The sequence below is a fragment of the Elephas maximus genome, chromosome 1 (genome assembly GCF_024166365.1).
Source record: "Elephas maximus indicus isolate mEleMax1 chromosome 1, mEleMax1 primary haplotype, whole genome shotgun sequence".
Classification (NCBI taxonomy): Eukaryota; Metazoa; Chordata; class Mammalia; order Proboscidea; family Elephantidae; genus Elephas; species Elephas maximus.
This window is the reverse complement of record NC_064819.1, coordinates 3,305,066-3,332,703: the sequence shown is the minus strand read 5'-3', so window position 1 is coordinate 3,332,703 and position 27,638 is coordinate 3,305,066. Positions and strand designations below refer to the sequence as shown.

Genomic DNA, 27,638 nt, shown 5'->3' with positions numbered 1-27,638 from the left:
TGATTCATGTGCAGGAGAGGGTAGGAGCCCCAGGAAGAGAGAAACTGGGAGAAGGAAATAGGAGAAAGCACTCTCCTCTCATCAGACCCTGGAGACTGATAAGAGCTCACCCAGATAAAATATTTATTTTCCGTATGTTGCAGAAAGGATTGCCATCGCTGTATGTCTACAATACTGTGCCAAGGCGTGTGAAATGTATACATCAGACGCCACCGATCTGGTTCATTTCCATGCATTGAACATGCTTAATACCTACCATCTCATCAATATGTTTTAACGCATATTTCTTTCCACATACAATATGGTCTGGTTAGGAAAGAGCCAACATCCTCCACAGCGTTACGCACTGCTAGGTTTCAGCCCAAAACTTGTTGCCAGGAACCAGCACAATGAGAGTTAATGGCCAGAAGGTCCTGCTGGCTAACTCAGCCACCCCGCCCTGGCCAGTTCTTGAGGCACCCTTTTTACTCCTGACAGAAATGTTTGCAGTGGGAAGCTGGAAATGTTTTTTGTTCCCTTCGGGCAAATGGGAGAGATTCAGTCAGAATGTCAGAACTGACCGTTGAAAGGCAGGTGCCTGCGGTCACCCTTTTTTTGTGTGTTTTGTTTTGTTTTGTTTTGTTTGAATGCAGAGCTCCACCAGAGTGGCGGGAGGAAGTGTACAATGATTGGTCCATTTCTCTGGGGAAGTGCTCAGGGTACACCCAGTTTTGCTTTGCATACATTTACGAAACATCTGCCCTTTTCTTGTTCTTAAATCCTTCCCCTCCCCAGCCCCCTCTCCTCTGCTCCCTGGTTTCTTTCTTTGTTGTTGTTGGCTTGTTCAACTTTTTCACTGGAGCTTTCATTTTCCGGTTGAGGGGCGGCTTCATCAAGTGTATAATTTTAACACTCAGAAAAAGTAAGGGGGAGAGAGAGAGAGAGACAGAGGGGAAAGGAGAGGGAAAGGGAGAGATTGAGAGCAAGCTGAAAAGAAAGAGAGAGCCTGAGAGGCCAGAGCTTGGCAAACCAACCTTTGGCATGATGACCAGAAGGAAGGTTCTAGTCGGGAGCTTGCCTCCGGAAGGCTGGTTGGAGTCAGCAGTGTGCTGCTGCCCTCTAAAGGCTCCAGGGAGTAATGCCCAGCCAGAGGCTTGGGTGAGACTTGTCCTCAGATGGGCCTTGTTTATTTCATTCTTTTAATACAGCCAGACAAGGTATTTCCAGTGCATCACTGCAGGGTTTGCTCTTTATTCCTTAATCAACTGTGAACTGTGAAAACAGAGTCGAAATGACGGCACCTGTGTATTTGTAGACGTAGGCTTACGCTATGGTTAGAGTCCAGAAGAACTATTAGGTGAGATGGGGAATGAACTGATTCTCAGGACAGCAAGAGGCTGTTATCTACGAGGTTCAGAAACAGCCCAGTGGTGGAAGAACAAGTGAAGTGCTGTTAGTACATGAAGGAGGGAGAAGCAGAAAGTTTGAGTTTTCCATGTTTGCTGTTTGTAGAGGTTGCTCCAAGCCCTCTATGCTATGAATATTCTCCCAAAGTGTCTCCTGAGACAACAGACGGGAGGATCTGTGCAGGACGTCAGGTAGGAAGCAGCATCCAACCGAGGGAAGGAAGCAAGGTCGTGTATATGAAAAGCAATACAGTTTTTGCATTGTTCACAATAAAATCGTCCTGTTGGATCATTTGGACATATACCCATGTTTGAAAGAAGGCTTCCTTACTTTTCTGAAGCACACATCTGAAACTAGCCCAGGCCTTGTCAAGAGGCATCAAAGTTTTTTTTTTGTTTTTTTTTTTTTTCTGTTAAGTGATACCTGTCATTAGTGTTTAGACTCTGTATTTAAATGAACCATGAGTATCAGCCTTGCTTTAATGAGCAAAGTGATCCTACCCTTGATAAATGCCCTTCATGGATTCGAATGAAAAGCCACCAGTCAAGGTAGATGTCACGTGCTGCAGAAAGAGCAGGAAACTTAACTGGGGTCCAGACTAGGACTCCTCTCAAAATATACTTTAATTTCAGCTCTGTCTCATTCAGTCAGTGAGCACATGTTGAGTGACAGCTTTGTCTAAGCTACTTTGCATAAGAGACTAGACAACAGACTCTAGGAGGGCAAGAACCATGCCTGTTTTGTTCCATCGCCCATGCTGGCCCATCTAGGCACGTAATAAATATTTATGAAATGAATAAGTAAACAAACAAATAACGGGAGGGAAGAAAGAACGAAAGAATTGATGAAGAAGGGAATACAAAAATCATTAAGACCTTTCCTTCACTTCTGAGAGCTTTCAGTCTGATAGGTGGGTTAAGCACATAAAAAAAGATATTATTGAAATAAAATTTAGTGAGTAAAACAAGAGAAGTAAAAAAAAAAAAAAAACTTTGGGGAATTTTAGGAGGAGTGGGATTTCAGATAGAGAGAGAGAGAGAAAGCACAAGAGCCGGAAGGACTGCCAGACATAGAGGAATCAAGACATCGACAAGATGGAGACAGTATTTAATAAGTATGAAGGGTAAGTGTGATTTCATGCAGACAGAGATGAAGGAAAGGGCATTCCAAGCAAAAGAAATAACTTGAGCAAAGACGTAGAGCCAAGGATGGAGATTCCCGGGATGTCCTGGGATTATTCAACAAACTTAAGAGGCCAGTATATCCATACATAGGACACGTGAGAGAAACTAGAGCAGAGATGGAAGTGACCTTGAGTGTCAGGCTAAAGTGGTCATCCTGGATTTAGTAAATGCAGAGAAGCAGGAACGAAAGGATAAGGGAAGACAGCACTCAAGTTACTAAACCAACAGTCTAGATTAAAAGTGTTAGGGTGAGTGCAATGAAAATGGAGAGGAAACGTAAACCAAAAAAAACCCAAACCCATTGCCATCAAGTCGATTCCAGCTCATAGTGACCCTACAGGGCAGGGTAGAACTGCCCCATAGGGTTTCCAAGGAGCACCTGGTAGATTTGAACTGCTGACCTTTTGGTTAGCAGCTGTAGCTCTTAACCACTACTCCACTAGGGTTTCCAAAGGAAACATAGATGTGAAAAATATGAAGGAAGCAGAATTGTCAGAATTTGTGGACTAACTGGCTTTAAGGTAGAGAAAGGTGTATGATAGCTCTGACATAAAGGGAGCCACGGAGGCTTGACGCCTGGTGGCAACATGAATAGAAATAGGGACTTTAGAAGAGACATTGGTTTTCATGGAAAAGATGTGTTGGGCTTTGGATATGTTGATCTTTGTGTTTATGAAAACCAGTTCCTTCAGGGCCCTTGTAGATGCTCAAGATTTGGGGGTTGGTCAAATAATTACCCATCCAACAAACAGTTTGTTAAGGCATTGGAGTTATTGCTTCTCCTAGATTAGTTTGCTGCATCCTGAAAAATATGCCTGAAAACTTCCCCTTTCTTCTCATCTTTCCCATTCCATCTCTGCCTCCCTCCCTCTGAAGGAGCAGATTTGATTTCACAACGTGTTGGACCAGAAACACAGCCTGCTAATCACACCACCATATTCTGCGAGGGCATACTTAACTAACCCAGTGCGACAGATTTCCATACAAAATATCCTGTACGACAAGTCCATTGCCACGCTCACAGAAACAAGGAAACACGGAAACAAATAGATTTACACCAAGTTCTGTACCACACGTCATCTACTAAAAGAGGAGAAAAGAAAGCTTTCTCTGGTCACCATCTTTTTCTACATCATGGTAGAAAAAGAAACAGAGCCAAGGAAATGGGGGATGTTCAGGGAATGACCCACAATCCCGTTTCGCTGGGGTTGGGGGTACGTACAGTATAAGCGAAGTATTTATTACTTTAGTATCAATTGCATTGTCCTGGGGAGAGGAGACCTGAGTTGACCGATTAAAAAACCAAACACCCAACACAATGCTATCAAGTTGATTCTGGCTCCCAGCAGCCCTGTAGGACAGAGTGGAATGGCCCCATACAGTTTCCAAGGAGTGCCTGGTGGATTTGAACTGCTGACCTTTTGGTTAGCCGGCAAGCTGTTCACCACGGTGCCACCAGGGCTTCATAGCTGAGCTCTTTTACTTCCTATTCCTGACCCCAAAAAACAGTTAGTAACAATTACTTGGTAATTCCTTTCACCCATCTCTTCCTCATATTCCCAAACACAAAATCATACTCCTAAATGCCAGAATTGTGCGCTAAATCAAAAAAAAGGGGGTAATCTTAAGCTTATGATGAGTAAAAATGAAAAAGGCTTCTGTGTGACACCTTCCCTCTTTACCCTCTGGAACCTAAGCTCTTGTTTTCCCTCTTCACTTGTTCCTTTAACAAAAAGAAAAAAAAAAAAAATTTTTTTTTTTTAACAAAAGGGCCTGCAAATTTATATTGTGATTTGAAATAGTGTGTTAGTTTAAAATAAAATCTAATAAATAGCAAGAAATTCAAATGTTTCATAATGTATTCCATAAACAGAAACTTAAAGCCGGAAGGAACCTTTAAGGCCTTCTAATCCAAGCACTTTATTTTACAGATGAGGAAACTGAAGCCCAGAGAGGTGAAGTGAGGTGCCCAAGGCCACACAGCAAGTTAGAGGCACAGCTAGTACCATAGCTCAAGTCTCCTGACTCCCAATCCAGTGCTCCTCCCATTACTCCACGGGTCCTGTCTCTAAGCTTCCTGACAAATGCTAGAACGGTAAAGCTCCACCGGTATTTCTCCAGACCATGTTGAAACTCTTGAGGCGGGGGGAAGGGGAAGAAGGATGCTTTCTTGGATAATGTCATCCGTACGTAGCTCAAGCTGTGGAAAGTTCTGGGACAGGGTCTTTTTATGCAGCAGCAGAGCCCAAATGTGGTTCTGTTTGCCTGGCCCATCTGCTTTCATGTGTTCCCAGTTAGGCCATTACTGGAGGGAAAAAAACAAGAATCAGCTTGTTTTAAAACAAGGGACATACTGGACTCCCTCCCATCCCCCCTTAGGGGGGAAAAAAATCGAGTTATCTTTAACAGATTCTAAAAATGCCTTTTCCCAAATATGCAGTCAGTTCCTTCAAAGGGCCCTTTGTTTATTTTCAGGAAGAAACCCAAGACAGCTGAAAACCAGAAGGCATCTGAGGAGAATGAGATTACTCAGCCGGGTGGATCCAGCGCCAAGCCGGGCCTTCCCTGCCTGAACTTGGAAGCTGTTTTGTCTCCAGACCCAGCCCTCATCCACTCAACACATTCACTGACAAACCCCCGCGCTCACACCGGGTCATCTGATTGTGAGTACACCAGTAAGGGGCGGTGGCTTTGCCGTGCTTGGCAGTGCCCCCAGGGGCTCTGGCCCCCCGCGCTCACACCGGGCCATCTGATTGTGAGTACACCAGTAAGGGGCGGTGGCTTTGCCGTGCTTGGCAGTGCCCCCAGGGGCTCTGGCCCCCCGCGCTCACACCGGGCCATCTGATTGTGAGTACACCAGTAAGGGGCGGTGGCTTTGCCGTGCTTGGCAGTGCCCCCAGGGGCTCTGGCTTTTTTGCGTCCAGTGCAAGTCATTCCCTTTGGTCTTCTCGAGTCGCCACCGTTTTGTCCCAGCCAGCGTCCATATTTTCAAAGCTAGAGTGTGTTTTAAAGCCAGGTAACCAGCCATTTGGCCCCAAAAGCCTGCTTAATTACACGAACCACGTTCTCTTTCATGACATCCACTCAGAAAAAAAGGAAAAAGAAGCTGTGGTGCTGCTTTTTCATTATTCTTTTGTCCTCATGATCTGAAAAACAGCACGTCCATCATTACTAAATTGAACAACCAAACGTGGACCTCAGAAGGCCGGTTAGACACAAGGAAACGTCCATTTCGAACTTGCATAACACAAGTCAGCTTTGCATTAGTTTTTGGAGTCTCATGTAGCTTGGCTGAATTTCTGTCTTTCCAGTTTTTAATTTATTTTGAAGTGGTAAAAGGATAGCATAAATTCACAAAAGCAAAGAGAATGGCTTCCAAGAATTTAGAAGCCACCCAGACTTCACGTAGCCAATAAGAATTCAGGTTAAAAATATTTTTTAATTAAAAAAAAATGCCTAAGGGCTAAATTTGGAAATGGGCAGCTTAATGAGATCGTGCTATTGAAATCAGTTCGTTGCTGTTTATTTTTGCTTTCTGCCCGCTGATCTGGGAGTCACTTCTTCAAATTCTATTTTAAGGCAGTTGATAAATCACGTTTCGATTTTTCTTTTTCTTTCTGAAATGTAACCCAGTACTTCAGGGAGAAAGAAACACGTGTGTTGCCACTGGAACGAATGGAATAACTTAGTGATCCAATCCCAAAGAGTACTCCTTCTAGTCTTGAGATACCCAACTGCTCTTCTGAATTGGTCTTCTTGAAAGATGTCTCATAGCAGGCAAAGAGCTGACATCTTCTTCTTTAGAATGAGTGAGATAAAAACCAAGAAAGTTTTCTTTTCAAAGAAGGACTCCATTTATCCTGCCCACAAAGACAAAAAGTACTAATTAAGGGCTGAGATTCTAAATTTCCTGTTGTTTGGCTAACAGAACAAATGTAGGACTCGGCAAAGAGGGCAAGGGGTGAGTGGGCCTGGGAGATTCAATCCCCTTCTTGCTTTATCGTAGTAGTCTCTACATAAAGGGAAAAGACCCAAGGGCAAGAGTTAGGGTAAAAGGAGCTTGTCCTCCTAATGGCTGGGCTGAGAGCAGACTCCAGCTGTCACCAGAACGAAGAGAAAATAACAAGATCCAAAGCTCTCAGGCCCACGTGATTTGTAAAGTCAAAGTACTGTTTCCGTCGAGAAGCCTGGAGGTCAGAAGTGGGACCTGTGTTCTGAGGACCGTCCTAACTCTAACATCCTGGAAGCTCCTTCCCTGGCAATCTCTAGCCTAATGGTAATTACAGGAAGAATTGGAAAACAGCGTGGCACAGTGCCCATAGACATGTGTGCACTGTCCCTGCCTACCAGGAAGGTAGCCTGTTCCTGTGGAGAAGGGCCTGGAGCTTCGGCACGCAGACCTTCGTTGCCTGGCTTTCTGCCACACCTTATGGGGAAGATTACATAGAATGGCCCTAGCCCAGAAATTCCAGTTACAGCAAAATGAATGTTTCACTGAATAGAAGGGGAAAAAAAAAAAAACAGGCTCATTGATTGTGCTTAAGCTTGAGCATCCTCCCAGCCAGGCCTAGAATTTGCAGGAAATGTACCCAAGGAGGGATATGAGAAGGTACCACTACGGAATCCCGCACTGACCCTTAGGAAGCCAGTGGATCTGAGCTCAGTGGGGGTACTTGAGGACGAAGTTGGAAGGAGAAGAGACAGGAGAGACCTAATTTCCAGCTGTTTAGACAGTCATCTTGATTTTGCCATGAAAATGTGTAAGTCTTCTCTGCCCCAACCTCTGGTTGAAATTGATGATGCTTTTCTACGAATGGAAACCCTGGTGGTGCAGTGGTTGAGTGCCACAGCTGCTAACCAAAAGGTCAGCAGTTCGAATCCACCAGGTGCTCCTTGGAAACTCAATGGGGCAGTTCTACTCTGTCCTCTAGGGTCTCTGTTGGTCGGAATCAACTCGATGGCGGTAGGTTGGGTTTGGTTTTCTACAAATATGTTTGGATTGTAGTTTGGCCTGATTTGAGACTCTACTTAGAGGAAAATTGTTTTCAGGAAAGATTCACAGAAATCTGTCCATTTGGAGATTGTTTGAGAGGAGACGGGAAAGAGGTTTATTTTAAGCTGTCAAAAATGTTGGATGCTCTTCTTACATTCGAGAGATTATATTTTCTTTTTCTTTTTATTTTATTTTACTTTCAAATGTCACACTTACCATCGATTAATTTAAAAGCCTAATTTCTTTAAGATAAAATATTCAGTTCCTATTTAGAACTAGCAGATTTGGGGCATTTAAAAATAGTACCCTTGACTTGTTTGTCTCTTTAACTTCGGAAGCCTTCCACCAGTGTGTGGTGTTCTAAGCTTTCACAAGTGCCTGAATTTTTATAGCACCTTTTTTTATTTGTCATGTGTTTAGCAAAATTATTCTTAGTCATGCCTTGATACCCATTTCCTCTCAGTCAGTATGGTTCTTCCCAATTTGCAGATGAGAAAACTGAGAAAGTTGACACCCAGATAGATGAAATGACGCGCTCACGGTTAACTCATTCAGGTCCTGAGGGAGGCTTTTGAATTTGCTCTCATAAGGAGCAGGCGGGATTCTCTGTCCCAAGCCCAGAGGCAGCCTTCCTGACGCTGAACGAGCATCTTGGAAATGTGCAACTACCCATATTGGTGACCAGGTCACAGAAACACAATGGATAAAGCATCCACACAGTAGAGAAATCAGCTCTGGCTATGGGCTGGTAAGGGTGGGTTAGGGAGTGGCAAAAATGGTTAAGTGCTTGACCACTAACCGACAGGTTGGCAGTTTCAAACCCACCCAGGGGCACCTCAGAAGAAAGGCTTGGTGACCTGCTGCTGAAAAGTCACAGCCTCGCAAACCCTAAGGAACGCAGTTCTACTCTGAAACACATGGGGTTGCCGTGAGTCGGAATCGACTAGACCTCAGCCGATGAAGGGTGGATAAGCCACAGTGTGTTTGCATGTGGAAGACACCAGCCGTGTTTTAGAGCAAAGAGGACAAAGATGACCCCTTGAATTCTCGATTGTCTGTTTAACCTGCTGAGTCCCTTCAGATCTGGCAAAAGATCCTAGTGACATTCAAAACAAGAGAGAATATAGTTTAGAGATGCTTTCATTTGTGGGGTGATGAGGTTAAGATGGCTGCTGAAATGGGTGCTGCTCGGCAGGGCGCCCGCTAGTGAGATCTCCTTGTAGAGCCATTCCTCTATCACCTCCTGGCTATCACCTCTTCACCAGTCCTAAAAAGCCAATGGTAAACACACCCAGATAATAGTAATGGAAGGCATCAAGGCAAGTTTTAGAATGCAAAGCCTACCAAAACCCTAGGTGTTTGTGACAGAGCAGTTATCTGCTGAAGGAGCAAGGTCCAAGCTGAGCCAAGCTCTACCTCATACACTAAAGACAGGACTAAACCGAGTCAGCAGAGCAAACGAAGCTCTTCACGCGAAAACCCGGTGCTGACAGCTATCGAGCCGTGTGGCACCTCACAAACATATACCTGCAACGCGATAGATGAGACCAGAACTTTCGTGGGCGTATTTCTTCCATTTTGCTCTCCTCAAATAAGGCTCCCCCTGAGGGGAGAGGTGGTTCTCCTCTCTTTGATGATCCTTCCCACTCTAGGCTGGAGGTACACCTGTCCTGGTGTCTTTCTTTTGTCGGTGGCTGACACTCGTGGTCACTTACCATCCCAAGTTTTGCGCCTGTCCTCATCAGACTGTCTTCGTTTTTTGTGTCCTTGCCAAGATGCACTTATGCATTCACAGTTTTTATTTATTTTTAATTTAACCTTTACACATTACCAAACTGTTGTGTGGGTGGGTTTAACTTTAGCTCTGTAGGTAGTATGACTCTGCTGGAGCTGAGTGCTGTCGAGGAGACCCGCGAGCTCTTTCTTTCTCTCTGACAATATCTCTCTCTGTCTCTCTCCATCCACCTTCCTTGGTTCATTGGCCTCCCTTCTCCCAACCCTTTGCTTCACCCATCCCAGCCTCTGTGATTAAAATTTTTTAGTACGCTTGGCTCATTTTGAACGCTGAAGCAATTTTTTAGAGAACAACACAAAGAGGATTTTTATGGCAAACTCCATGAAGGCCACATTAAGCCTGACATTTTAATTACCCCAAAGTCAGGAAATGCAAAGTTCAGGTTCCCACAGCAACAGCAAGTGTCCCCTCTGGTGACGGCATCCCAGCGGATCCTTTCATGCCCTGATTACACAACACCGGGCGTGGGGACATTGTTTTGATCCACGTCTGTGGAAAGGAGCACAGCGTTTTATCCCTTGTTGTTTTCCTGTAGCTACAGTCAAGGATGGGGGCCTTGAGCTTCCCTCCCGAAACCACGTCTGTGTGTTACCCGGGAACGGAAGACGGCTAAAGCTCTTCATATGCACACGGACAGAATTAAAGTGGCTGTGGGAGCATTAACTCTGATTTCCGGACTTCCGTGCCAGTCACATTCAAACCATAATGTTGTAATTTTTGGCATGTCATAAAGGCGCGTTTCATGTACACAGACAAGAAAGAAGCATAAAATGTATTTTAAAGAGCAATTCATTACTAACTTTGTGATTAAAAAACAGTTGGTGCGTGTTCCTTCTCATTGAGCATCAGCTGCTGGTCTCAGCCAGGCCTCGTAGATGGCATCCCCTGTCTCATCACGTATCTCAGATGTACTTACTATATGTTCCTGTTCTCCAAGATAATTAATTCCCTGAGTAAAAGCTGGAGGGGGAAAACAAAATGGAAAGAATATGCAAGCCTGTAAATAGGGTAAAGGGTATTTTGAAGGAAGTGATTCATTTCTCCAAATAAACCTCTTAGTCCTGATGAAGAGCCAGAAAATCTGCTAAGTGGGTGTAGACAAAGGTTTCTGGCCACCTTAATGCATCTGGTCCCAGGCGATAAGAACAACTTGAAAGCAGATTTCCCCATGAATTCCGGGCATGCCCACTGGGGGAGTGATTTTACTCTGTGAGAACTTTTTCAGGCTTCAGGCTTAAAAAAGTTATCTTACTTGGTAAGAACTTTTCAGTTTGTATTCATTCTGGTAAAAGAAAAGTTTTGTAGGGACTCAGGTAAGATGTGGGCTTTGCCAGAGATCCCCTGACTTAGAGAGTCGTGTTTTTTCTTCTTTTAGATCCGGATATTAATGACCCCTTTGTGTTCCAGAGGAAACCCTGGTGGTGTAGTGGTTAAGTGCTATGGCTGCTAACCAAGAGGTCAGCAGTTCAAATCCGCCGGGCGCTCCTTGGAAACTCCATGAGGCAGTTCTACTGTGTCCTTCCTATAGGGTCGCTATGAGTCGGAATCGACTCGATGACAGTGGATTTGGATTTTGGTTTTGGTGTTCGAGAAAGGGGCATTTCAGAATAACTGTTTGAACAGGGCTGAGTGAAAGGAATTGGTGGCAGTACTCAATGGCCTCATGTTTAAAACTATAAACGTATAGTTGAGTTTAGCTTTGCAACTGGCTAGGATAGAATATTTACTGAAAAGATGTGCAGTTGAAACTCAGGTAAAACTTTAAAGGGCTGCTCAGGAAGAAAGTAAAGCTCTGTTGTTGCTATTTGTTCATTCTTTCCTGTTCTGTGTTACTTTTTGTTCAGTTTGATTGCGTATGGTATTTAGCCTTTAAGAAAGATACTTCAGTTTTACGAGGCTCTGATTAGCTTTTACTCGGCCTGTCTGGATGTGTGAATGTATGTCTGTATGAGTGAAAAGCGCTCAAGCAAGTTTGAAGGTCTCTGGCAAATGTGACTGCGTGCTCAGAAAGTTTCCAGTCAGAAAGCTGATTCAGTACAAAATCTTCCAAAAACTTCCTGAGGCACCTGTTCACATGCAAAGATTGGATTTCTGTTGGAGGTGCTCAGAAGGCAGTGTTTCTAACTGAAGATCTCTGTTTGGGGGTGCCAAAAAATGAAAAACATTTTGGCCCCAGGAAAGCTCCATAAATGTTCAAAATGTCTAATCAAACAAAAGCTTCATTTGGACTCAAATGCCTGTATCTCAGCAGATGTGTCTAAACTAACTGGAACCCCACAGGAGCAGCTGAACTGGATTCTGGTATGTCTTGATAACTGAAAGAGTTATTCTTAGACTCTGGAAGGACAAAAATGGCCCATCTGTGAAGATCCGTAATAGAGACGTGGCAAAAAACAGCACCCTCTGAAAGAGTTTATTTATGGAATTTAGGACAAGTTGGACGATCCTGAAAACATTTTGGGGCCACACTAATTTGCAGAAGAAAGATGGCCAGAATGGGATGGAATGAGCAACCACAGACAGCTATTGTCCTGTGGCTTGCTATTCGTTTTCTGGTAGATTCCATACCCGGGAGCAGTACGTAGAGCGTCTTTGGTGTAAGTAAATGCTCTCACGGCCCCCCAAGCGTCCTGAACTTCTCTTTACCCTGCTTCATATTAAGAAATAGATATGGTTACCTTTCCATGGTTAACACTGAAAAACGTTTCTCTGCCATTTCATTAACAAAGTAAATTTCGTACCTATTAAATGTGGGTTCATTTCTTTAAAGCTAGTCTTTGCCTTTTTAAAGCATCCCCTTTCTGCCTCTGGATTAATTGATATGTAATCTCTTCGGAATTCTCATTGTTACTTTGGTACCCTCTTATCTGGGGGGAAGGAGGTTTGTGCTTAGTGCCTGCTCCAGCACTAATATTAGAAGACCAGTTCACTTTTTTTATCTGCTCTAATTTCCTGGAGTTTCCCCTTGTATATCTAGGGAAACATGTATTTCTAAAAATTGTATTTCTGGAAGTTTCAGATCTCCATCTACCTCTTTTTATAAAACTTGCCCTTTCCCTGTAACAATCACTTAATTGGATGTCTTCTATGGTTAACTAAATGCAGCCATTTCTAGTAGTCACTCTTACCTTATTCATTCATTCATGCCGTTAGGCATTACTTTAGTCATTCAACAAACATTGAATGGTGGCTTCTGTGCCAACCCCACTTCTAGGACTAGGAATGAAGGTAGGACTAAGGTACTGATCTCACACAGTAGGCACTTTACTAAACCTGTCAACCCATAAAGGGGTAAATACAATGTGGTACTAAAGTGTTCAACTGTACACAAAATGGGAGTCCGTGATGGCACAAATGATACGGTGCTCAACTACTGGCCTAAACATTGATGGTTTGAATCCACCCAGAGGTACCTCAGCTGACAGACCTGGTGACCAGTGTCAGAAAAGTCACAGCATTGAATACCCTATGGAGCAGCTCTAGTCTGCACACATGGGGTTGCCGTGAGTCAGAATTGACTCGACAGTAACTAACAACAACAGTAAACAAAACGCAAAGGCACAGAAACACGAAGGAACGTGGCATGTCCAGGAAAGAGAACTCAGTTGTGATACTCAGGCCTTCTTACACGCGGCCTCATTTTAATCGCGTCACAGTTCACGTGCAGGTAACGCTGCCTGGCTACGGTTGCCTTTTAGTTTCTTTTACAGACATGTTGCTTTCCAAATAAGTAATCAAGCCAGATGCCCACTGATTTTCAAATAGGCAAAAGTGCCCTTCCTTCCAGGCAGTCAGTAGAAGTACGAAATATTAGGAGGGAGCGAATCATGATTTATTGATCGACAAATCTCAGAATAAGTTTTCTTATTGAGAAGTTGCATTCCTGGAGCCAGGGTCACCTGTCAGTGTCATGCTGCAACTCTGTCATTGGCTCAGAACTCCGTAGACTCTAGCAGTCTGTCCTCTTAGCAAATCCCCCAGGGTCGCTTGGCAAATGTGGTCTCCCTGTCCTTTGCCTCAGGTTGTACCATGAACGGGCTTATGAAGGTTCACACGTAGTTGTTAAGACCAACGGCCAGTTTTCAAGATACTGTGCCGTTCCTCAGCATCCCTGGGTGGTGCAGACAGTTAAGTGCTCTGCCACTAACGGAAAGATTGGAGGTTGAAGTTCACCCTTGAACCTCAGAAGAAAGACCTGGTGAGCTGCTTCTCAAAACTCAGCCCTTCGGAATTCTGCGGGCCACAGTTGTACCCTGCTGCGCCTGGAGTCCCCGTGAGTCAGAGTCAGCTCCACGGCAGCTGGCTTTCTGTAGTTCTGTTCTTCGTCTTGCCGTCTCATCTCTTACCTGCAGCTGCTAGTGACAGCTTCACAGGTGCTTCCTCGGCTCGTGGCACATTTCATTACACCAAATTAGTGCTCCTCCATGTCTGACAGGGTTTCTCACAACCTGACTTAAAAAATAAAATAAAAATCCTACATATACCACTGTCCTCAGGGGTGAGTCATTTCGGATCAATTGAGAGCATGCCGGGGGATTCTCTAGTGTGGGCTTTGCTTTTGATGAGGTGCAATCACGAACGACTGCTCCACAGAGTGGTTAAACACAGGTCCCCATGTTCGTGGCCCCGCCAGAACATGTATTTATTCACTTGGCAAATGTTTTAATTTCCTAGTGCTGCTGTAAAGAAAACAAAAATCCTCGCAGCTGGGCTAGTAAAGCAACATCATGATAAACAGAGAAAATATTGAAGTTGTCAAGGACTTCATTTCACTTGGATCCACAGTCAACGCCCATGGAAACAACAGTCAAGAAATCAAACGACACATTGCATTGGGCAAATCTGCTGCAAATTTGTGTTAAAAAGCAACTATGTCACTTTAAGGACTAAGGTGTGCCACACCCAAGCCATGGTATTTTCAGTCGCCTCATATGCATGTGAATGTTGGACAATGAATAAGGAAGATGGAAGAAGAATTGACATCTTTGAATTATGGCATTGGAGAAGAATATTGAAAGTACCATGGACTGCCAGAAGAAGGAACAAATCTGTCTTGGGAGGAGTGCAGCCAGAATGCTCCTTATAAGCAAGGATGGCGAGACTTCGTCTCATATACTTGTTATCAGGGGAGATCAATCCCTGGAGAAGGACATTATGCTTGGTAAAGTAGAGCGTCAGTGAAAAACAGGAAGACTCTCAGTGAGATGGATTGACACGGTGGCCGCAACAATGGGCTCAAGCAGAACAATGACTGTGAGGCTGGCGCAGGACCAGGCAGTGTTTCGTTCTGTTGTGCATGGGGTCACTATGAGTTAGAACTGACTTGACAGTGCCTAACAACAACAGTGCTGCTATAATACAAATACCTCAAGTGAGAGGCTTTAAAAGAGAAGTTTACTTTCTCACAGTTCAGGAGGCTAGAAGTCTGAATCCAGGGTGTCAGCTATAAGGAAAAGCTCTCTCTCTGTCAGCTCTGGGGGAAGATCCCTGTCTCTTTCAGCTTCTCTAGCCCCAGCATTCCTGAGTTCCTTGGCCATCCTCATGTGGCATCTGTCTTCCCTTCGTTTGTGTTTGTGCATCTCTCTGTGTCTAATCTGCTCTTTTTATAACTCAGAAGTGATTAGGTTTAGGACACACCCTCTACTGATATGGCCCCATTAACATAAAAAAGAAAACCCTATTCCCAAATGAGATTACATCCACAGGTAAAGGGGTTAGGATTCCAACACGTAGTTTCAGGGACTCAATTCACTCCATAAATAAGCATGTGTCAAGTATGTCTCATGTGCCGGATACTACTCTGAATTCTATAGGAGACACAATGGTGGAGACACAGACCTTACCACCAAGAATCTTAAAACTTAGGACACGTGTTCAAATTGCCATTTTTTAGATAGAATTTAGAAAGCTCATAAAGTCCATTATAATTTAATTCACTGTAACATCCAGTTATGTTTTTCAGAGAAGGTTCCATTTGCACTGTCTTGAAGGATGAGTAGAATTTCTTAGGAGTTGAAGCACGAGGGATAAGGTATAGGCTGTGGTGCAGAGCTACAGGAGGGTTTTAAGTGGGAGTAGGCGTGATCAGGACTTTGCTTTGGAAGACCTAGTTTAGCAGCAAGTATGTTGGATCTGAAAGTGGGGTGACTGGAGGGACCAGAGAGCCCCAGGAAGCTTTATCAGAAGTTTAAACTCTACAGAACCTGAAAGGAGCTGGAGATGGTAAGAATGGGCAGGGGCCAGGTTCAACAGGCTTTAGGGGCCAGAGTGGGCAGCTTCTGGCTCTGACTGAATGTGAACTAAGAGAGGAAAACATCAAAGTTCTAAGATCTTAGACCTGAAATCAAATATCTAAGCCATCATGAAGGAAAAGAAAAAAAGGTGACGTTTGGAGGAGTAGAGTGGAGTTCAGTTTTATACAGCGCTGAGTGAGATACCAGACTTAACACCCAGTGAAGACAACTAACACTGAGTTAGAAATAGGGCACTGCAGTATAGGATGGAGATTGAAATTAGGGCTAGCAAACACCAAACCATAGATGTGGGAGTAAATTTCAAACAAGACTTTGTTTAAAAAAAAAAAAAATGATGAAGATAAAACCTTGAGGAATATTTGCACTGAAGGATAAGGAAGACAATAAAAAACAATCAAAAGAGGGGGGAAAAGAAGGTCAAAGAGATAGGAGAGAGAACCAGGAGAGTACAGCCAGGTCATCAAGACGGGGAGGCGCCGCAGAGCCACAGTGTCGGGTACTGTCAACCCCATGGAGGGAGAGAACTGGGAGATGACCCCTTTGGGCTTGGGCTTTGGGATTGGTAGGCTCCTGATGGCCCTCTAGAGAGCAGAGCCTGATGCATCACAAAGGGGGTTGAATATTTTTTATGATACAGGAGACTAGACGGCAGCGGTAGTGGGTAGGAGACCCAAGCCCCTTTATAAACTGAGGAATGAAAACCAGTGTTAAGAGAGACTCTGCAGTTAAATAAGCAAGGCAAAGGGAATAAGATGTCCCATTTCATGGGGCAATTGGAAGGATAAACACATGTAAAAAGAATTTTGGAGACACTACCCAAGCCCAAAGTCATTGTATTCGTTTGTTTGTTTGTTTCTCTTCTTCTTCCTGACATCGCTTTCTCTTCCTTTTAGCTAATAAAAAGTAAAGTTTTTCTAATTTTTTTTACATGGCTCCTTCCGATGACTTCACATCCTCAGTAATCCTGGAGCATTAGGCAGAGGACAGGTGTCATATGTTTGGAGCGTTTAAATTTTCTAAATGTTTCGAACAAGTCACCAAAAAGCCTAATTATTTTTAAAACACTACATTCTGTGAACTTCTTTCATGACAGGCCCAATTCAAGTAGCTCTGTCCTTCCTAAAGGCAAACCTATGCGTTGTTCTCATGTCTACCTTCGCTGTCTTGAAACAACCTTAAGTTCGTTATTTGTAGGTATTTTTTTAACTTGTTTGCGTAGAATGTGTTGCTCTCTTTTATGGTCGAAGGCATTCCAAGGCCGCTGCCACCTGGACACACACTGTCTGTAATCACTTCTACTTCAGGGTGGTGATCGGGAACCAACTAAATCAAATGTTATTTTGATCTGCTATTAAATTACCTGTAAAAACTAAATGAAAAAAGTGATTTCAGCACTACTCAAAATTATATAAACAGCCACAGGGAAGAATTTTGCACAGGAATCTTTATTATTCCACAAGGCAGAATGAACTCACAGTTGATGTCAAAATGGACCTTGGAGGAGTTTTCCTTTCCTCATGAACCAAAAAGCATCTCCTCCTACTCACTCATCCTGAATAGTTTCAGCTGGGCTCGTGCTACCCATTTCGTATCAATATCTCATACAGTCTTAAACCAAAAGCTTTGCGTGGCAAGTAGAGCATTACGTGAAGAATTTCAAGAAGTGGTAACTAAACTAATTTTTTCATTCATTTCTTTGCTATAATCTCTTCCTTTCTTGTATAATCATCTATTGTATCATTGTCTCATATCTCAAGTGAATGTTTGGGTATAAAAAAGATAATGGAAAAAACCTAAACCCAACCCACTGCCATTGAGTCGATTCCAACTCGTAGTGACCCTGTAGGACAGGGTAGAACTACCCCATAGAGTTTGCAAGGAGAGTCTGGAGGACTCAAACTGCCAATCTCTTGATTAGCAGCCGTGGTACTTAACCACTACACCAGCAGGATTTCCAAATGGAAGAAGGGTATAAATAATTTTCTACTAAAAACCAAAAAAAAAAAAAAAAAAAAGCCTTGCTGTTGAATCAATGCTGAGTCATAGCGACCCTATAGAACACAGTATAACTGTCCCATAGGGTTTCCAAGGAGCAGCTGGTGGATTCGAACCATACCTAATTCCATGACTCAGAAAAGACATAGGCAAGTTCTGAACTTGAAATCCTTGGAAGTTAACCCCAGGGAAGAGGATGCATGTTCTTTCTTTGGGGAAATATTGTAGGTCTCTGCATGCAGGACTGGGTGTTTTGGGTTTTTCTTTTTCCCAATTTTGAGAGAACCCCTAGAAATCGCATTGTTGTTTTGTTAACTGCCATCTTAGTCAACCCCCAAATCACAGTGATCCTATGCACAACGGGATCAGACCATTGCGACCCATAGACTTCACTGGCTAGTTTTCAGAAGTAGATCACTAAGCCATTCTTCCTCCAGAAATCTAGCCTATTCCACTTCTTTCCTGATATAAAGGTCCCAGAGGCGTGACTGGGTCTTGGGACTTCTTAAGAGGCCTAGTAATCCTGGGCCAGCACACTGGGTGGGCCTGGTGTCCTTGGTCAGTGGTGCAGGCTGAGGCTGTAAGCAGAAGGGTTCTCCCCACCCCCGAGAGCAGGCCTTGGACTCCACCAGCACGATGACCGGGCCTCCAGTCATGACTCAGAGTCTTCGAACCTCCTGAGATGTATGCACACATGTGCAGATACGTGTTCTGCTCTGGGACACAGGTTTCTAACTTTCATCAGATTGCAGTCAGAGTACTAAAAGAAGGCAAGAGCCACTTCCCCAGGACATATGCCAGTCAGGCTTTGCATCATCCAACCTGGCCCCCAAGAGTGAACTAGCAGGCAGGGAGGAGAGGTCCGATGTGAACATCCAAGTGCAGGATGGCTTCGGAAGCTCCTGTGAGCCCCTTCAGCATGCCTGCAGGGTGTGGCGGCCATGCTAACAGGCTTCTGGAGCCATTTCTTCAACATACTGGCAGTGGACTAAGATTGGAGCCACCCATTTTTCAGAAAATGTTTTCTCTCCCCCATGGTCTAGTTCCTTGTTCTTTTCAATCTGAACTTGAGCCCGTAGTTGCATTTGACTTGCCTTTACTCATCCTCCTATGCCTCCGTCTCCTCGTATGCATACTGGGGATAAAAATAGCATCTATTTCATGGGTTATTATAAGGATTCGGTGGAACGCTATATGTCAAGTCCCTCAAACGGCGCCAGTACTCAGTGAATTTTAGCATTAGCTATAGTTGAAATGTTTTGAATTATTAAACAAAAAATGTACTAAAATTGATGTAACTAACATGAATGGCGGTTTTAGTAGGTGCCCTGTGCTTCCTCCTGAGAATGACTGAGGCTAGAGATCCCTCCACCTGGAGAGGAGACCATGTGTAGAATGATGGTACCCTCTCCACTTCACAAGAAAGCCTTCTTCTTGCCCCTCTTAGATTCAGGCCTGAGTAGACTGGGAGCCTCTCCATTTTCTTTGCGCTTTTTTATTCCCCTATTTGTTTTTTCCTTTTCCCTAAATTAAAAAAAAAAAAAAAACATAATAGAGGACTGATATTTACTAAGCATTTACTCTGTGTCAGATGTATTATCTTATATCATTCTTACAAAACAGCCTATTTTACAGCTAAGGAAACTGAGGCTCAGAGAAGTAAAGAACCTTTTCTGAATTCTCCTTTCTTGGTATGGAAAAGGTTTTTAGTAGAAACCTGTAAGGGTTTTCCTTTTGTCTTATCCTCAAGGGCACTCTAACCAATAGAAGACTTTCAGATTCTAGGAAATGACTCTGTATGCCGTTCCCCTCTGAACACATTGTGGACTCAGTGCAGGCCCTACTGGGACCCTTGCCTGTCTTGTCATAGCCGCCGCCTTCAGCCCTAATACATGAGGAGGCAACACATCAGATCCTGAGAAGGGGCCAACCACTGTGCTTCCACAACAGAGAACCCTTTCCAAAGAGACAGCCTTACAAGTAAAGAAAATGTCTTTCATCTTTTTGAAAGACAGTTTACCTGATGACTTCAGACTATTTTGAAATAATTCAAAATAAAGGTGAAGTTAGGTGAGTACATATGTTTGCTTCCAGAGGAGAATTGCTCTTAAACCCCCTGCTCGCCTATCGTCCATTCTGAACCTGTTTATAGTAGTTGAAAATAAAATAATGTAATCTTAGGAAATTCAGTACGACCTGTTGGATTGTTGCAGCAAGTGAGCCTTCCCTGTCTCACGGGGCCCACATAGTTTTTGGTAATGCATGGAGTTAATTTTGGACTTTGCTTCTCTTAACTCCTACACAATTTTGCTGCTGAGTATAGAATTCCAGAGACACGTGGATATGGAACTGTATTTACAAGTCTGTTAGTAACGGTAGCAGATCGAATGCTAAGCTAGATTGTGTGCAAGTCAGAACTTTAAAAAAATAACTTACTGAGTCATGATTTCTGCATCTCGTATACAGCATTCTTTAAGTCACACATTGATGGCTAATCAGCAGAATCCAAAGACACAAATTAGATGGTACAATATTTACAGAGAAAATATATGTGTAGCTTGAAAAGTAGCAATCCTTAGGGTTGCAGTCTCCCCTTCCCCCTCCCACAAAAAAACTGATAGCAGTTGCAATCTGAGCTCTCGACATTGTAGCTGAAAAGCAAATCAATGTAACAATAGAAACAGAGAGCTTTAAGACAGAACTTCTTGGTTGAAGGGGTCTGTACCTTCAAGAAATCTGTTTGAGACAGATTCAGAAGAAATAGTAGGTAAGATGAATTACTCCTATTGCTCAAATAACATTTTAGCAGTTAAAGTACTAAATGTTTATTTTGTCCAAGGGGAAGAAATTCTGTGAGGGCAGAAATCCTGTCTGTATTGTTCACTGCTGGACCTCTAGCCTCCAGCAGAGTGCTTAGCCATAGTAGGGGCTCAGCAAGTATTTGTTGGATGGATAGATGGGTGGGTGGATGGATGGACAGATAGATGGACCGATGGACAGACGGACAGACGGGTGGGTGGACGGATGGACGGACGAACGGACGTATGTATGTACGTATGTATGTGCCGGGGAGAATTGAGCAAAGGTAAGGGCGTAATGAATCTATGAACAGTTCGCCATTTGTAAAAGTATAGAGACCAATTTGTTACCTGATTTTCTTTATTATTCGGCAGACCTACGAAATAAAGCGCTTCACAGATACCCTGTGGTTTTTCTGTTGGGAAAACAGAATAGCTTTCTGTTGAATGTAAGCTGCTACATATTTTGATTCTAGTAGCAATATGGCAGGGTTAAGGTCAACTTTGTAGTATAATCTGGTGCCTGTTTTTGATAGATATCGTGGAAATAGATACTTATTTTCAAGATGCTCAAACAGATGATGAGGCGGAAGCTCCAGCAAACCTTGAAACAACAAAAAGGAAAGGTTTTCCCACGGCCACCTCCCATTATTGTAACATCCTGCCCCATTTTCTGCAGCCTCTCCCTCTCCTCCTCCTTGTTTCACCCATTTCCTGGGTCTCATCTCCATCTAAGAAATACAGCATGTGACTGCCAGTCTAGCAAGGAGACAATTCTTGGGAAATCCAACCCCCACACACAGGGCTCCCAAGCTCCTCTCACAGGAAGGGCATGATTTGATCAGCAGCAGGCAGAGCGGGCCCAGGGAAACAAGAGCTGGGCATAGCATCTCAGCGCCCTCCTGCAAGGGCCCTCCAGAGAGCTGCTTCACGCCTGTCTTGGTCATCTAGTGCTGCCATAACAGAAATACCACACGTGGATGGCTTTAACAAAGCAAAATTTATTTTCTCACAGTCTAGTAGGTTACAAGTCCAAATTCAGGGCCTTGGCTCCAGGGGAAGTCTTTCTTCTCTTTCAGCTCTGGAGGAAAGTCCTTGTCCTCAGTCATCCCCTGGTCAATGAGCTTCTCAGGCACAGGGACCCCGCGTCCACGCGCTCTGCTCCTAGTGCTGCTTTCTTGGTGATATGAGGTCTCCCACTCTCTGCTTGCTTCCCTTTCCTTTTATCTCTTGAGAGATAAAAGGTGGTGCAGGCCACACCCCAGGGAAACTCTCTTTACCTTGAATCAGGGAGGTGACTTGGGTAAGAGTGGTGTTATAATCCCGCCCTAGTCCTTTTAACATAAAATTACAATCACAAAATGGAGGACAACCACAGAATACTGGGAATCATGGCCTAAACAAGTTGATGCACACATTTTGGGGGGGACATAATTCAATCCATGACAACGCCCACCCTCCCTCTACGAGCTGGACAGTAGAAAGACGTGTAGGAAAACAAATTCCTGGCTGAGTGAACAGAGTGTTGAATGAATGAGAGATCCATTCACTGCTCTAGAAGTTTCAGCTATCGCACTTGAACAGAAACCAATTTTAAAGCCACTCTGTTCCCAGTGGCACAATTTCGTATATACTCAGCTTTGGAATATGGTTGCCATCTGCTGCCAGTACATAAGATTAAGGAAGTGTTGGGGTGGGTCGGAGGAGGCCAGGAGGAAAGAAAAGAGACACTTAAAACGAGCTAATGATCCCCTTCGCGTTGGAGTCTAGGTTTCAGAACATCAGTCCTGTACTTCAAGAACAAAACGCCAGTGTGTCTTAGACCACACCAGGCGCCGGCACATCAGATAAGGCCTGCACTGTGTGGTGTTCAGCCACCGAGCCTCAAGAAGTTCTAAAAGTGACATGAAAGAAGCCAACTGAGGCAACCAAAAGGAGGGAAGGCTTAGGGTAAAATATTCCCGGGGGGGCTCAGCAGATACGTGCCTTCAGCGTTACAGTAGTTCACAAATGAACCTACTGACTAAAGAGTTGAAAAATGCAGTAAATCCAAGGAATTTAAGGATCTTTCAAAGATGACAGACACTTTTCCATACACTCCAAATACATTGTGTTCCTTTAGTAGCATCTCAGGGTGAAAGTGACCCGGCCCATTGTGCATTGTTGTAGATTTAAACAGTTGATTAAGAGTTACAGGCTGCTGTACCCGAGGCATGGTGGGGGGTGAGGGGCAGGGAGGTTCTTTAAAAACAGAAAAGGCTGTTAAACAAAGCTGATAAGACTACAGAACATCTCTACAAAGCAGTCCACAGCTCACAGTAGAGATTGTTGGTTATGGCAGAGAATCACATTGATAAGTTACATACTGAAATAACATGCCAGAAAATAATCATTAAGCTGGGGGTGGACATTAGTTAAAAAAAAATAAAATAAAAGGTGGCAGGAAAGTTAAGTGGACTTGTGAAAAATGTTAGCTAGTTGACTAGGCACAACATTTGAAGGCAGGCACTTTTGGAAAGGTAATAGTTGTGTAGCTCAGATAGGAAAACTTGGCTAGGTGGGGAGGTGTATGCCAGTGTACACCTATCAGCACTGACCGTCTAGCAAGGCAGGAGACCATGTTCGAGAGCGCAGAAGAGGGCAGTGGGCACCAGGAGGTTCAAAAGCCTCAGCTCCTCTCCTCTGCCCTGGGCCCAGAGAGCCAAGTATCCCACAGAGTTCTGGAAGCTGGCAAATCCGCAAATATTTGTTGGCTGCGTGAGTTCTGGCCTTGATCCCTGCCCACCATCAGTGACAAGTCACACAACCGTCACTCAACCACAGTTAGAATCTTAGTCACGCCTTCAATCTATCCCTTGAACAGTTTCTCTTCCTAGAACCCTGAGTGTCTACATAGTCTATTTTTTTTCCTCTCCACAGCATCTCTGTGAAGCACCAGCATCTTCGTTTCACAGATGGGATAACTGGTCCACAAAGGAGTGACGTAACCCTTTGTCTTTAAATAGTAAATGATTGATAAGCATCCTGACCCAGCTCATTGTACTTTTTTTTTTTTTTTTCACATTTTTTCATTGTAATTTTTCCACCTTATTTCAGGTTTCCCAGGCAAAGGACATATTTTCTCTCTCATTATTATTTTTAATTGGTTTTCAGACAAGTTGAGATAAAAACAAAATCTAACAAATATTCCATGGAGATATTTAGTGTTCTGTTTTCTTTCAAGAATAAATTAAGACTTCTCTGCTCCTCTCTGTTGGCCCTCTCAGCAGATAGTCAAAATCCCATGGCAATTTTCAGATGACTAAGGGCTCATTCTAATAGCTTGATCACAGTCCCCTCCTTGGAGGAAACAGTCTTTTAAATTCATGTCTGGACGCTGCAAGAGCTACTTTTGGTTCTAAGCTGTAACAGTTTGACCCGAAGGTTCTTAAACAGTCCTAGTATCTAACCTGGTTGTGAGTGCGGTAATAAGTTTCTATCCAGTATGTGAAAGGCCAAGGAGAAAGCTGGTGTCTTTTATTCTCTCCAGTGACTGACACTAAACAGCATTATTTGCTTTGTAAATGAGGACACCCAGTGGCCACCAAGAGAAAATATGCTAAGCACTCCCTGACGCTGTTAACGTAAATATAAATGCCTGTTATCAAAGTTTATTGATAGGTATTCCTGGAACACCTGTTGTCAAAGCAGTTTAGCGTCCCTAAGTTAGGCAATGTGGTGAGAGTTTGGTCTGATCATTTTTATAGCACAGCACGGGTTGGTCATCTCTCTCCTTTGGGTCACAAGGTGTGGTCAGCTTGGAGTTCCCCTGAACTCTCAGCTCATAGAAGGACCCAATCAGCTGTCTCTTGGGGGAGATTGAATCAGGGAAGTGGGGATAATATAGCATGACATGTGTGAGGAATCATAAATGAACGAGTACAGCTTGTGGGAATTCAATGAACACATAAAAATCCCATTGCCTTTGGCCTTAAATTCATACCTAAAATAGACCCATGGCTGTCCCCTGATGTGAGAGGGAAGATAATAAGGGATAGGGAGAAAAGCATTCCACAAAACTTCAGGGACTCGGTCTACGGCATGTAGGCACACCTCAAAGAAAATGTGCACCCTGAGGCTCCCACTTATTGTCAGCAGGCTCGTGAAGGGCGATGGAGAGTTGGCCAAACAGTAATCAGGCGGGATCTACTCAATGGGAAGAAATGCGCCGGGCAGTATGAGGAATCCAGGTACACACAGATACGTATAGACATGTATTTGTACTTACACAGTTATAACAAGGCAGGGTACCAGCCTTCAGGGAGCTTGGAGTCTTCTTATAAAAATAAGACAGACACAAATGAAAAAAGAAGATTATAATACACTGTTAAAGACTGAATTGTGTAGTACATGTGTAACAAGTTCAAATTTGTTCCTAACTATTCAGATGCAAGACACATTTTCTTATTTTTCTAAATCAAATGAAATCTGAGCCCCTATCCCTAAGTTAGCAAGGAATTCAGTCAAGTTTAGGGACTCCTTTCCCCTCCCAAGACTTGTACAAGACTCCTGAAATCTAGGCAAGGGTCTGTTTCTTAATCCGTGGTGGTCTCTGTCACTGACGTTGCTTGTCTTCCCAACAAAGACGCCATTGAGCAGGGTCCTTCTGACTGCCAGTCACTGCCGCATTACCTAGGCTCAGAGAAGCCCTTCACAGTGGTCTTTACCACTAACCATGCGTAGCCACCAGCGCGCCACCGTTCCTCCAAGGCAGTATTCTTTCGTGTCCAGCCTCTGGAATCATCCAAAGCCATAACCCCAACTGGAGCTGTGCAAGCTGAGACCTCAAACCTTGGCACCATCCCCAATTGAGGGAAAGTTGATTTTCTTTCTCCTGAGTCAGCCCACCTCATCCTAACTCCAAAGCACCTCCTACCCCAGGAAGAACTCAGCTAATTCCCACTAGTGGACCTGGATTCCCACAAACAAAGCCCTTTGTCTTGAGACTTTGTCTTTAGAGCTTAACTTCCAATTTGAGATCTGAAACCACACCTCCCTGGGGCAAGGGAGCCCAGAACTGGTACACAAACTCTTGGCCCTTCTTACTTACAGATGAAGGCAGAGGAAAAATGCCTTATTATGAAAGTTTTCTGATTCAGTGGGAACAAACCAGAAATTAATATCTGTTTATTACCTCACCAACTAGTGGGAATTAGGAAAAGGGAGAATTTAGGATAGACTCCAGTCATCAAAGGCTTCACAGAGAAGAACTTCGATTAGGGTTCTTGAAGGGTACCTAAGATTTGTGTGTAAAGAAAGTCCAATAATTTCATATCTCAGGCCAATTCAGCAGAAGAAGAGAAATAAGAATGAAAGTTACCATGTGCAAAAGATAGCAAAATGACCACCTCTTGGATTAGCACAGAGAGTTAATTTAGGGAAAAGAGAGAAAATAAGACCAAATCAAATCAAGTCAGTGAAGTGAGATCAGATAATTAGAGTGTTCACTATCACTGTCAAATATTCTTAAAGCTTAAGATCTCTGATCTTTAAGTCTTTTTTTCCTGTAGTATTTAAAGAATAAAGAGAAATATAAAACTGTACTCCTCAGTAGAATACTTACAAAGTATGCCTTCTGCTTCCCCTCCTTACCATTGCCTCCCAGGGTTTTGAGTTCTATCAGACAACAATTATTTAGGCTCTTCATCTCTCAGCATGAGCCAAAAAGAAACTTACATCTGGCTCTTCCTTCAGGAAATCCTGTGCCTGCTTCTATACTGGATCACGCTGGATGGCCAGGTGAGATGGAGTTTCAGTTACTCTCTTGAACTGGCCTACAGGCAATCATCACCTTTGTGCTTCCAGAAAGCCAGTCTTGTAGAAAAAGAGAGTCACCTTTTTACTTGGCTTTTCCTTGTTGCTTTGGAATAGAAGTCCTTCAGTCTTAAATAAAACAATCTATCCTGGCTCTGTGAGTCGGAATCGACTCAATGGCGCTGGGTTCTTTTTTTTTGTTTTTTTTTTTTATCCTGGCTCTGGTGGTCCACTGGTTAAGAGCTCAGCTGCTGACCAAAAGATCAGCAGTTCAAATCCACCAGCTGCTCCTTGGAAATCCCATGGGGTGGTTCTACTCTGTCTTTTAGGGTCGCTATGAGTCAAAATCTTCTCGATGGCAATGGGTTTGGTTTGGTTTAGCTTCGCTTGGTTTCGTTTGGTTTGGTTTGGTTTGGTTTGGTTTATCCTGGCTCGAGGCCACACCTTTCCGTAGATAAATAGTGCAGCCCCCTCCTGCCAACAAACAAAGCTATGCTTAAAAACTAGTTGTCATGTCAGAAGCAATTGTTCTTTCCCTGGAAGACTCAAGCAAAGAGAACATTTGAACATGAATCTGAAAACCTGCTTCAAAAGCCGTTTTAGAACAGTGAGACAGAGGACTAATGGAAATTCTGTGAACTGGGATGCTCTGATTATTACAGTCAGAACACTTTTTTAAAATGACACCGTGAGGTCCTGTTTTCCCACTCATTGAAAGCCAGATAAAAGTTTTCCCAAAGTAAATATATATATATATATATATATATACACACATATATATATTAATTTCTTCCCTAACTCTCCATCATCAGTTGATGATATTTTCCAAAGGAATGCCATTCCTGGGAGTTAAGCTGGGACTTTGAACTCACTAAAGTTCACAATTTGTTTTTCCTTTAAAAAGAAATATATGATGATGTAGAGATCAAAAGAAAGACCAGGTTACTAAGTAAGAAGATGCTGGTTTTTATGTAGTCACCTCTAAAATTTATTCTTTTCAAGCAAAAAAAAGGATCCTTATAAACTGTACCTTTGAACATATAGATGTTTCTTTAGAGCCTTATCCAACGCCAAGTTCAAACTGCCCAATTTTGTGAATTTAAGTGGATCGTTTTGCTCATTCTTGTATCCCACCCACAGATGCAGCCTCTCTGTTTTTTTTGTTGTTGTTATTGTTCCCCAGATTTAGTGAACAAAGGAAAAGGTTACAATAGGGCAGCGGCTAAATTTATAAGGAAAGAGCTTTAGAGAAAAAAAAAAAAAAAACTGCTAAAAAGGTGCCTCAAAAGGTTTACAATATAAGAAGATTTAAAGGCCTCAACCTCAGATTTCATTGACTTTTCTCTTTAGTCCCAGCAGGTCCTCCCTCCTCAAGAAGAGCCATTTCATTTAAACTTTGGAATGAGGGCACAGGTAGCTTTCAGAATGTTGTCTGAAATG

General features: G+C 43.4%; 1 protein-coding gene across 9 annotated transcripts in view; it reads left to right on the top strand.

Annotated features, from left to right (window-relative positions):
• Positions 1 to 27,638, top strand: part of ZBTB20 (zinc finger and BTB domain containing 20) — a 356,126-nt gene that overhangs the window by 286,849 nt on the left and 41,639 nt on the right. For 7 of the 9 annotated variants that reach the window (XM_049891354.1, XM_049888355.1, XM_049887516.1 and 4 more), the window contains 2 exons: positions 4,502 to 4,665; positions 5,046 to 5,233. In XM_049891354.1, the coding sequence (XP_049747311.1) occupies positions 4,655 to 4,665; positions 5,046 to 5,233 (199 nt within the window). In that variant the 5' untranslated portion in view covers positions 4,502 to 4,654. Of the gene's footprint in view, positions 1 to 4,501; positions 4,666 to 5,045; positions 26,184 to 27,638 lie in introns of those variants that run through there. The other 2 variants (XM_049891897.1, XM_049892732.1) reach the window with 2 other exon arrangements.